General features: G+C 35.9%; 1 protein-coding gene across 1 annotated transcript in view; it reads left to right on the top strand.

Moving 5' to 3' along the window:
* The window catches only part of crbn (cereblon), a 29,277-nt gene extending 21,467 nt beyond the window's left edge, over positions 1–7,810 (top strand). Inside the window, exons 10-11 of the mRNA XM_073072433.1 lie at positions 406–537; positions 2,131–7,810. Of these exons, the coding sequence (XP_072928534.1) occupies positions 406–537; positions 2,131–2,314 (316 nt within the window). The 3' untranslated portion in view covers positions 2,315–7,810. The remainder of the gene's footprint in view (positions 1–405; positions 538–2,130) is intronic.
* The last annotated feature ends 4,331 nt before the right edge of the window (positions 7,811–12,141 follow it).

The following is a 12,141-nucleotide window of genomic DNA, read 5'->3' as shown; positions in this document are numbered from 1 at the left end:
ATATTAAAGGTAGAAATAGAGCTGTTTCCGAAGATGCAAGCAAAGGAGTCACCGTTAAGCGCCATAATCCTTCCTAAGCTCATCTGTATTCTTTTATTCATTTCTATCATTTTCTAAATGACATTGTATCAAAGATGGGGTTTAGGTTTACCATCTTTCTTCAAAGATATCATGTGAGTGGAATTTGTTCTGGCCCATCCAGATGGCTGTACATGTGAGGCTCTGCCACCACAAAGGGTTTTATTGATACATTTTGGATGCCAGTTTGTCCCTCCAGATACAAACTTGATAAATCCATGGCATTGCTGAGTGCAGGTGGCAGTATAATTTCAAGTGTTAGTTTTCTATCTTTATTGCTGTACAGAATACTTCAATTCTTAATTTCTATCATCCATTTCCTTCTAGCTTATCATTATATGGACCCATGGCTGCCTACGTGAATCCTCATGGCTATGTACATGAAACCCTCACCGTATATAAAGCTAACAACCTGAACTTAATTGGACGGCCGTCAACTCAGCATAGCTGGTTCCCCGGGTAATCTTATACTTGATAGTATATTTTTAGAGTGTTAAATTTGTTATTTATTAGCTACTGTAATGAAGTTGAAATACTGTGTCCTATTTCACTCATTCTGAGCATATTATTTAAATAGCAAAGTTCAATGTTAAGGATTCATTTAACAATGTTGTATATTTACTGTTCAATTTATGCTTCTTTTCTATTACTAAAGTTGTACATAATTCAATTTGTAAGCATTTTGTAACTGGTCAGTATGATACTGCTTTGTCCTTAATATATGTATTTTTTAAGTATGGGATCTTGTAAATTAGCCACAGTTTAGCCTTTGTTGCTACCTTAAGTGATTGCATACATGTATCCAAGTTTCCTTTTGTCTCACCTCTTTCCGCTCCACATTCTTTCTTGCACAATATTTCATGCTTCCTTATATTAAGTGTCATATATCATATCTACGGTATGCCTCTTTCAGAAGTCTAAATGTTCTTAATGTTCATCATTATATTCCTCAAGTTTGAGATAATCTACATATTTTTAAATTACAGTGGCTTCCAGTTAATTAAGCCATCGTCTAATTGGGGCAGCTCTTAAAGAATAAAAGCTAATTGACAAAATTGCCAGTATTCCCTTTGTTTATTTGGGATGCTATCCTGCTTAATTGAGACAGGAAACTATTGCCTAACAGGTCCTAACTAGTGTCAGTTGTGTGCACTTGCATAGCTGTTAGATGCTTAGAGCACCAGTTTTTAAATAGCATCAGTGGCATGTGTATGTATTCAAAAAGCAGTGATTTTTGTCACTGATAGTTAGTGAGAAATAAGCAGTAAGACAAATCAGAACTGTTTTGCTCAGCACGGTTTCAAGCATTCAGGCTTGGAGGTGATAGAAATTGTTGGGGTGAAAAAGAAACAATTGCACTGTTCATGTTAGGAAACATGAAGAATTTGAAGGTATCAACAAACATCTTGAGATTTACAGTGACAGTGAAGGTTTGGAGGATGCAGTCATTGATAGCATTGTATGAAGGCAGTCCATTATCTGCACTAGGTGTCTACATTGATTTTGTTAATCAAAACAACACGGCCATGTACACTAGATTAATTCCTCTGATAAGTATTAGAAACTAATAGATTTGTATAGTACTGTATTACTTTTTGTTCTGTATTCCATTTAAGTACATAATTTGTTACTCAGTTTGTCTAATTGGGACAGCCGCTTAATAGGGCCAAAATGTACTGATCCCAGTGTGTCATAATTAACCGGAATTCACTGTATATTCAATATTCTCAGTCCAAATCATTTTTATATAACAAGAATTAATTCCTTGGGAATACCACTGTTTATGCTCAAAGCATATGTAATGTTTATGCTGCTACTCCTCCTCCCTTCATTCTATTGCTGGCAAATTTATTAAGTAGAATTTTAGAAAATACTTTTTGAAAGTCCACGTTCACAGCAATATCAGCCACATCAGCTTTGTCAGCAAAATAGACTTTGTAATGTAGTTGTTTTTAATATTAAAAGGTATCAAAATGCTGGTTATGATTTGTATCTACATATGATTAACTAAGAACATTTCTAACCTCTTTCTCATTTTGAAATACCTGACAGCTTTGCGTGGACTATAGCCCAGTGCCGTACTTGTGGAAGTCATATGGGTTGGAAGTTTACAGCAACTAAGAAAGACATGTTGCCCCAGAAATTCTGGGGATTAACACGGGCAGCCCTGCAGCCCAGAATACCAGAAATGGATGATGAAAGTCAACAGGAAGGATGTTGGCAACCATGTCGTTAATATGTGTGTGTGTGTGTGTATATATGTTAAATATATATTTTATATATAGATATAAATATCTATAAGTGAATAGCACTGTAGTTACTTGTGCCAAAGAACCTCTAGTTCTTATCAAAAGTTATTCAAGAATATAACAGCAGATTGAATGACATGCATGACATGGCTCTGTTGGATTTAATAACTTAAACTTTAAAATAATCAGAGTCAGATATAGCACTACCATTTGAGATATTGATGCAACTTGTATCAATACATTGCGATACTGTTTTAAACAGCTTGTCCCAGATCAGATGCAGTGATTTAATGAAGGTTATCTTTTGGAAACAAAAAGCAACTGAAAGAATATCACTTGGAATATGGATAAGTCATTTAAGGTTCTGAGATATTTGACTATTTGCTGTACTAAGGAAGATTTACCGTATGAGTTTGGACAGGACACTACCCTGACATTATTTTGTTTCCTTTATTTTGAGTTGACATACGAGGGGTGATTGCTAAGTTCATGGCCTAAGGTAGGAGTCAATTTTAGAAAACCTAGCACATTTATTTTTCAACATAGTCCCCTCCTACATCTACCCACTTAGTCCAGCGGTCATGGAGCATATGAATCCTTTCTTTGTAAAAGTGGTCCACAGCAGGGGTGATTGATAAGTTCATGGCCTAAGGTAGAAGGAGATGAGTTATACAGCTCTCATTACATGCAGGTGCAGTTCAGCTCTTTGAGTGAAAATGCAGAATGTTTGAAGTTAATACCTCATCTCCTCCTACCTTGGGCCACGAGCTTATCAATCACCCCATGCTGTGAACCACTTCTGGAGGTCCAAGACACCGACTCCTACAAAGAAGGGATCCGTATGCTCCACAACCGCTGGACTAAGTGTATAAATGTAGGAAAAATAAACGTGTTAGTTTTTCTAAAAATGACTCCTCCTACCTTAGGCCACGAACTTATCAATCACCCCTCGTACATTACTTTTAACTAAAGTTATTTTTAAATTGCTATTTGCAGCTTTCTAAGATGGAGTTTTATATTGCATCTTAACAGGGTATTTGTAAAAATGTTCCAGTTAAAAGGCCCCTCTATGGAATGAATAGTTTTCTTCCATTATCTGACTGCGTATCAACTGTGTTCCTTACTGTAACAACCTAGGGAGCTGCATTCCCATGGACAAATGCTGTTGTTTTGCCTTATTTGCTCAGGTATTATGCAAGCAAGTAAAAGAAAAGAAAATTGTGAACCCAAAACCAGATTAATTTTACACACAAATTTTGGAAAGGTAGTTTCCTTTCTTAGAACATACATTATGAAATTGAGTATATCCCCTCCATTTTTTCCGTCATATTAATAGACTACAGAAATGTCTGTCCAAATTACGGTAGAATGTTCTCAGTGGGAGAGTGAAGGCAGTAGGTACCTACAAAATGAGCTCGCAAAATGCAACTATTTTAAAAGCAATATGCTGTTCACAATTAAGAAATAATCATATTTTAATTTTGCATGTAGACCTAATTAGAAATCTATTGATCGTTACCTTAGTGTTCCTTCAAGATGCTTGATAACACCTGATATTTTAAAATGGAACCATTTAAAATGTCCATTTAAGCCTTTTTGATAATCATTGTGCATAACTCTGGGAGATGACTTGCAACTAGATTATTCTAACAACTTCATGCTTTAACTTTAGTTTTTGAATAAATCTACAGTTATTATTCTGCTGAGGCTGCTGAAAAATTATCTGTTGTAGCCATTTCAAAGAAGCTGGTGTATTAGTTGTTGACAGACCAGAATTTGTGATGTGGTCAACTTGCTATAAGGCACTACAGTGCTGTTCTTAGTTTTCATTCTGGCAAATTACTTAGTTCCTAGTAAATGGTGTTATAATGAGATCTATTTTTCTTGAGGTAGTTGTAAATAATGGGATTTACTGTGTTTAGTAATTGAGAATCATTGTCTTGAAAGCATTGTTTTAATTGTAGGTATTCTGGGAAGCAGTGCTCTTCTCAGTACAGAGGTTTGTTTATGTCAGATTCAATTGAAAGTAATTTATACTGTTCTTTACAAAGCAAATGGAATGGAACTAAGACACAAGTAAAATTATTAAAATATTTTGGAGACATTAACTTTAACAAAATTTTGCAGAATTCTTTTATAATGCTACCTACATCCATAATTTTATATTTAATGAACAAATTAAAGTAATAATGTTTTGTATTATTGAAGCATTTTGCAAGACAGTTTTGCCTTTTGTTCAACAAAGGAAAGTATTGGTAAATCTGTGTTCCTAAATTGTAGTCTGATCAGTTTAAATTTTGCTCTGTATTCTTTGGGTGCTGAGTTGCATTTGCAACCATTCTCACAATGATACAGGTTATTATGCACCTAGCTGTAATTTAACTGGTTCAATGGATTATCCAAAGTATTTAAAAATGAAACAGATAACAGGTTAATTTTTGATATGATTGGGAAAAGAAGTGGTACATTGAAGTGCACCTGCTTAATCTGAGCCATTTGAAATTTATTGGAAGATGAAGGCTCTCATTTTGTGATAATTTTGCATTTACTTTTAAAGATATTTGAACGTTGAACTGGATGCAATGGCAATGTATTAGAACACAATAAAGAAGAAAGAGATCAGAAAATGAACAAATTGAATTTTGGAAGTTAAATCTGAGCCTTCTGCTTTTGAAGGATTAATTATAATTCCACCAGCTATCATCTGAGTATTTAGTATGGTACTTTGCTTTCTGTTAATGCACTTAGCCTCATGATATTTGAAAAATCTACTAGTTACCAAAGAGAACTAGGGTCATTTTGAAGCTTCAGTTGTTCATAAGTTCTGAATTCAGTTTACTGTTCAATACAGTTTCATTTTACTGAAGGAAATGCTCACTGTCTAAGGTGATGTGGGAACAGTTATAAAATACATTAAGTCCTTAACCTATATTGCTGAATAATTCTTTTCTCTATTAAATCTAAGCATAGTTGTAGTGGCTTCAGTTCTAGTTACTTTAAATATGTTTATCGCATTGCCACTCTGAAGACCATCTCAAATTAAAATAGCAGTTAGATCTTTAGTTGCTAAGTGACCTCAGCAAGACAAGACATTCACGTTTCTTTGAGCAATAGGTAAACACCATTATTTGGCTTTCCTATAGGTTGAGAAATAGTTCACAAAATTGCCATGAAGAGTTCAAGTTCTTTGTAAACATGTTGGATCATATATTATTCATATTATCTTGAGAGTTTGATTTTCCAGACCTTGCAAGTCTTGAATCTGTCTTGCAGTTATCCTTCTCTCACATTCTTCTGTTACATACTTAACCTTTTTGTTGTTGTTGTTGCCACAACCCTTCCAAAAAATGGAGCAGCAGTACATGGCATCCCAGCCATAGGTAGTGGAAATTAAAGCCCTCTCAGATGGCCTTCTGTTACCTTTCCCAGTTTCTAAATAATTGGTTAAAATCAATGGGAAAACATGTACATTTCAAATAATACAAATTTATATTTACCCATTTGTTCTTCAGTGAAGGTTAATGGCTCCATTCAAATATATAGAGCTGTACTAAATGCACCATCATGCTATGGTGGCAGACACAAAGTGCATCTTCAGATCTTTTAGAATACCTCTGAACTCGATAGTGAACCAAGAAGCAAGCCAAGTGGTCAGGCATTCATCAATACACAAACATTGAATTCTGGAGTGTATACTACAGGTAGCTAGTGGTTTCCTATGTAACATCCAATTGATTCAATGCAGTCCAACTCAAACTGACCAGAAATTATATTGACATTAATATCTGAGGCATTCAAGGAGAGGATAACCTCAAACATTGTATTACTTCCACCAAATAGAACCACAGTCAAATTTTTAGGGGAAAGATTCTGATGTTATAAATATCTTACTAACATATCTTTCAAGTGATATTAAGGAAGTCCTTTTCTGAAGTTTGTTTATCATTTTGTAAGTATATTGATAGCCTGAAGACTTGGTGGAAGACACTGCTCTTTCCAACAGCATCACCAGGATGATGTAATCATATATAACATTGTCTTCAGTGAGTAATTTTTTTGTTTTTGAATTGAACGGTGTTTCCTTTGTCCATCTGTCCTGTTTAAGTACTTTTTTTCCCTCTCCATTACAAGCTGCTAACACAACTTGGTTAAGAGACTTTAATAAGAGGAAAAGGAAAAAAACTTACATGTTCTTGTTATTACAATCAGCGAGTTTATGAATGACCTCAAAGGAGACCAACATCTAACTTTTATTTTTAGCGGATGGAAGAACCCAGTTAATTTTTCAGGTTAGAAACTCTTCCTCAGAACTCAAGAAATAGAAAGTTTACATTTTTCAGAACAGAATGGAGAGATCACTACTATGGTACCTCTCCTTAAAAGCTGATTGACTGCATGTGATCTAACTGCGAGGATCAAATCCTTCAAAATCTTAACTTCCAGGGTATCAATGCTATTTGTAATGTTTTCGGAAAATGGAGTTACAAAGCTGACAATGATAGGTTATCAAAAAAAGATAGTTACTAAGATTGATGAAGGTCTCAGCCTGAAAATTAAACATTTATTAATTTCCATAGATACTGCCTGACCTGCTGAGTTCCTTCAGAATTTTGTGTGTGAAGTTGGAAAGATTGATTGCTTTAGATCAGAAAGTATTCGGAGGCCTGATGTCTTTTCAGATGTCTTGTGTTATGAGCAATAAAGTATTTTATTAGCTCTGCCAGAATAGAATAAAATAAAATGTATTTTTATCAAGACATTAATATACAAGAATAATAGTGTAATGATCGTGAACAAATAAAGTAAATCTTTAGATTCTAACAAAGTAATGATTAAAGTAGAGGTAGAGATCTATAGATATAGATAGAAACATAGAAAACCTACAGAACAATACAGACCCTTTGGCCCACAATGCTGTGCGAAACGTGTACTTACTTTAGAAATTACCTAGGGTTGCCCATAGCCCTCTTTTTCTAAGCTCCTATCCAGGAGTCTTAAAAGACCCTATTGTATCCGCCTCCACCGTCACCAGCAGCCCATTCTACACACTCACCACTCTCTGCGTAAAAAAACAACTTGCTTCTGACATTTCCATTGTACCTACTTCCAAGCACCTTAAAACTGCCCTCTCATGTTAGCCATTTCAGCCCTGGGGGAGAAAACCTCTGACTATCCACATGATCAATGACTCCTAACTAAGGCTACAAACTTATCAATCACCCCTCAAATGTCATGTGGCACCATTCGTTTGAATTTGGTCATTGACCAATATTGAAAAGGCCAGTGTGGATAAATGGTTTTGGTTGATATTGATTAAGCATTCTTGTTTGTGAACTTTAAATAATTGTGAGTTAATGTATAAGCATGTGAATTGCAGACATCAACATGCTACCCTGTGATATGTGTTCCTCACTTAAAGTAAACTCACAGATCAGACTCCCTTGTCTTCCTTCAAAATATTAAACTAATTTAAAGTTACAAAACATTGGTAATGAGGTTTTTTTTTAACAAACCCAAGGTAGCTATGGACGTGTTACGGTGCAGAGAGACGTTAGAACTAAAAAAAATGGCACCAAGGAATGGTGAGATTAAAAAAAACAGCATGGGCAGAGTGTTCAAAAAGGCAGTAGATGGAAGAACTCATTGTTTCATTAACAGTGAGTATCGGGTAATCATAAATTTAAAGAAAATCAAATGGCTGGCTATGTTGACACATTTGAGTACACAACAGATAACTGGGTTTTATATACTGAGCAAATTGAATAGTAATTTGAAGCAAATGAAATAGCAAATAAATAACAATTTTGCTGTGGATTTGGTTTAAAGGCATAAAGTTTTCCTCAAAGTTTAACTACTCCAATCAAGCCAGCAGAAATAAGCTTTGCTGATATTTTCTAAGTAATGAGCATTTAGAACTGACATTATTGTTCATTGCAGAACACTAGGTTTCATAAAATCAAAAAGAATGAGAATCAATTTCAACATACATGGCTGAATTGAAGATATTGAGCATTGTCAGCTTGGTAATGGGCTTAATGATGTACTGAGAGATCATTTAGTTTGTGGACTCTTACAAGAAAACATTCAAAAATGGCTACTAACTGAAGCACAACTTGCATTTAAAAGAGCAGTTCATATTGGTCAGTTATATATAGGTCAGTTGAGAGCGCCCTCTTCTTTGTGGTGGCGTGTTGGGGAGGAAGCATTAAGAAGAAGGACGCCTCACGTCTTAATAAGCTGATAAGGAAGGCGGGCTCTGTCGTGGGCAAAGTACTGGAGAGTTTAACATCGGTAGCTGAGCGAAGGGCGCTGAGTAGGCTACGGTCAATTATGGAAAACCCTGAACATCCTCTACATAGCACCATCCAGAGACAGAGAAGCAGTTTCAGCGACAGGTTACTGTCGATGCAATGCTCCTCAGACAGGATGAAGAGGTCAATACTCCCCAATGCCATTAGGCTTTACAATTCAACTGCCAGGACTTAAGAACTTTTTTTAAAGCTATTATTAATGCTTTTTGAGTTAGTGATTTAGATGCATATCATATTATTACTGAGTTAAGTATTGTATGTAATGAGTTTTTGCTACAACAAGTGTATGGGACATTGGAAAAAAATGTTGAATTTCCCCATGGGGATGAATAAAGTATCTATCTATCTATCTATCTATCTATCTATTGCTGTATCAATATAATCAATTGGAATCAAGAATGAAAGTGAGCGTGAACAAAATTGCAGTCTAGACAGAAACTGGCCTGGCTGTACAAACTGTTACCATTGTGGCAGGAGCTCACATACACCAGACTAATGCAGGTTTAAAGACAAAACTTGCAGAAAATGCAAGAAAGTAAGACACAAAGAAAGAGCATGTCGGGTTGACAAAAATAAATGAACAGCACAGGGAAGAGAAAAAGCTTAAAAAATCAAACTTTTTTTAAAAAGATTACTGATCTGCATGCTGTGGATTGAAAATTTGATAACAATGTGAGTGGCATAGGACTGAGTAGCCTTGCGATTTTTGTTTGTGATAACTAACAATAGACAAAAAATATGGCATTCACTTCTGGTGTAAGCCTTATTTCTTGTCTATTGTTAGTTTTCACAATTGGTTTTCTTTGGAATTGGACACTGGTTTGGCAGTTTCAGACATACCACAAAATGAGTTTGAGCAGCATTTCAAAGATATTAAACTGAAGCCTGCAGATATCCAACTAAGAACTTATACAGGAGAAAAGGTAATGCCTATGGGAATGATGTTTGTGACAGTGAAATACAACAACCTGCAAGCCATACTGAACTTGCATGTGGTAAAAACAGGAGGGCCAGCATTGTGCGGATATGATTGGCTGAGACAACTGCAACCTGATTGGAGACCCATCCACTATTTACGTACCACATTTCCTCCAAGAAAGTCAACTGAAACTGAAATAATGCCAAAACACTATCAACTGTACACCATGAACTGTGATCCAATGGAGGATTGGAAAGCATATTAGACCAAAGAAGGACCATGCTCCTCAGATGAATGTGGAAAGTAATGGTTCAACTATAACAGTTTTTGTAGGCAACATATCTGAGGAAGCTTCTGATATGTTAATCAGACAAAATGTGGCTTAGTTTTAAGCTGAACGAGTTCAAAGAGCTTCAGGAAAGTTGCAAGCATTTGGTTTTTGTGACTAAAGATCTAGACTCTTCCATAGCAAATAACATTTTTAGGGCTGAATGGGACAATTTAAAATCTACTTTGCTGTGGATGGCTGTATATAGTAGTTGATTTATTTTGTATACTGTGTATATAGTTAGATATATATAGTTGAAGTTTATAGCTAAGCAGGGAAATGTGTTGATTTAATATTTGAGTAATCTTGTATATATTGGTTGTTTAAGCATTCTTATTCATTTTAATAATTCATTGTTATATGTGTAAATATGTGAATTGCATTCATTATCATGCTGCCACATGTATGTGCTTTGTTAAAGCACCAAGTTTGACCTCACCTTGAGGATCATGAACAATTTGGGTTCTCCATCTAAGAAAAAATGTATTCACTTTGGAGAGGGTTCAGAGGGAAGATTCCAGGAATGAAGGGTTATCATACGAGAAATGTTTGAAAGCTCTGGGTCTGTACTCACTGAAATTTAGAAGGATGACTGGGGTGGGATCTCATTGAAGCCTTTTGAATGTTGAAAGGCCCAGACAGACGAGATGTGGAATGGATGTTTCCATGGTGGGGGAGTCTAGGACAAGAGGGCACAGCCTCAGGATAGAGGAGTGTCCAGTTAAAACAGAGATTTGGAGAAATTTCTTTCACCAGAGGGTTGTGAATTTGTGGAATTTATTACTGCAAGCAGCTCTGGTGGCCAGGTCATTGGGTGTATTTAATGCAGAGTTGATAGGTTTTTGATTGGACATAGCATCAAAGGTTATGGGGAGAAGGCTGGGGAGTGGTGCTGAGGAAGGGGGAAAAGGATCAGCTATGATTGAGTGGGCAGATGGATTAATTCTGCTCCTATGTCTCATGGTCTCATTTCAGACTCCGGTATCTTCTCTTGAATTAGTTTAATCATTTGAAGTTACAATACATGGGTTTTGTTTTCATTTTACTTGATCTTAATGAAGTTACTGATCTGTGACACTGACCTCAGCATCAAATTACCTGGAAATTACTGAGATGTGATTAGGGCAAATAGTTGTCTTTTAGACTCTGGTCATATCAATTTAAGCAGAAATTTCAAAGAAGCAGCAATAAGAAAGGAACATTTTTCAGCCTTCATAAATGATCATTTTATCAATAGGTAAGGAAATGTGTGAAGTTCTGAAGGAAGGATATTTGGCAACAGCAAAACTGATCTGTGTGTTAATATAACATCCTAGATTAAATGAGTCTTTTGGTTAATGGAGATGCTACTCAATTGCAGGAGGTTTGATTTTCTCTTGCAATTGAGAACCATGCCCTCCATCTTTGAAGAGGATTTCATTCCTCCACCATTAATGTTGACTTCACCTGCATCTCCTCAATTTCCAATCTGCCAATACTGAAAATCTGAGTAGCACACACAGTGCTGGAGGAACTCAGCAGGCCAGGCTGCATCTATGGAAAAAAGTAGTCAACATTTTGGCTGAAACCCTTTGGTAGAACAGATAAAGTTGAGGATAAAGGTCCTCGTGACCTCACATCCCACCACCAAGCACATCTTTACTTGCCTCCACCCACACCCCACTCTCCACAAGACATCTGATCCTTAGATGGATGAAAGGCTTTCATCCCATCAGTCCAGATTTCAGACCAGCTCATAGCCACAGAGTGCTAAACTCAAGAAAATAGCAAGTTTTTGCCTCCATATTTAAGAAAAGATGTGTTGGCATTGGAGAATGTTCTGAGGTGGTTTATAATTATTCCAGGAATGAAAGGAAAAGTGTTTGATGACTCTGGTCTGTACTCATTGAAGTTTAAGAGGGTGGGCAAGAGATCATAGAAACCTACTATTGAAAAGACCTACAGTGGACAGAGAGGATGTTTCTAATAGTGGGAGTATCTAGGCCAGGGGTGGGCAAACTTTTTGACTTGTGGGCCACAAAGGGTTCTAAAATTTGACAGGGGGGCTGGACCAGGAGCAGATGGACGGAGTGTTTTGGTAATACACCTCATAAGAGAAAATAAAATATCATGGGGTATGTAGAAAACATGTGCTTTAATTTCAATTGAAAATGAACAAATGCATTACAACAAAATATCTGTCTTTGAAGTCCCATGGTATTTAGCTATTTATTGAAATGACTTTTAAAACACTGAAAATTAAATGAATAAAATACA

This window comes from Hemitrygon akajei, chromosome 19, assembly GCF_048418815.1.
Source record: "Hemitrygon akajei chromosome 19, sHemAka1.3, whole genome shotgun sequence".
Classification (NCBI taxonomy): Eukaryota; Metazoa; Chordata; class Chondrichthyes; order Myliobatiformes; family Dasyatidae; genus Hemitrygon; species Hemitrygon akajei.
Note: the sequence above shows the minus strand (reverse complement) of the source record. Positions and strands in the feature narration are given on the sequence as shown.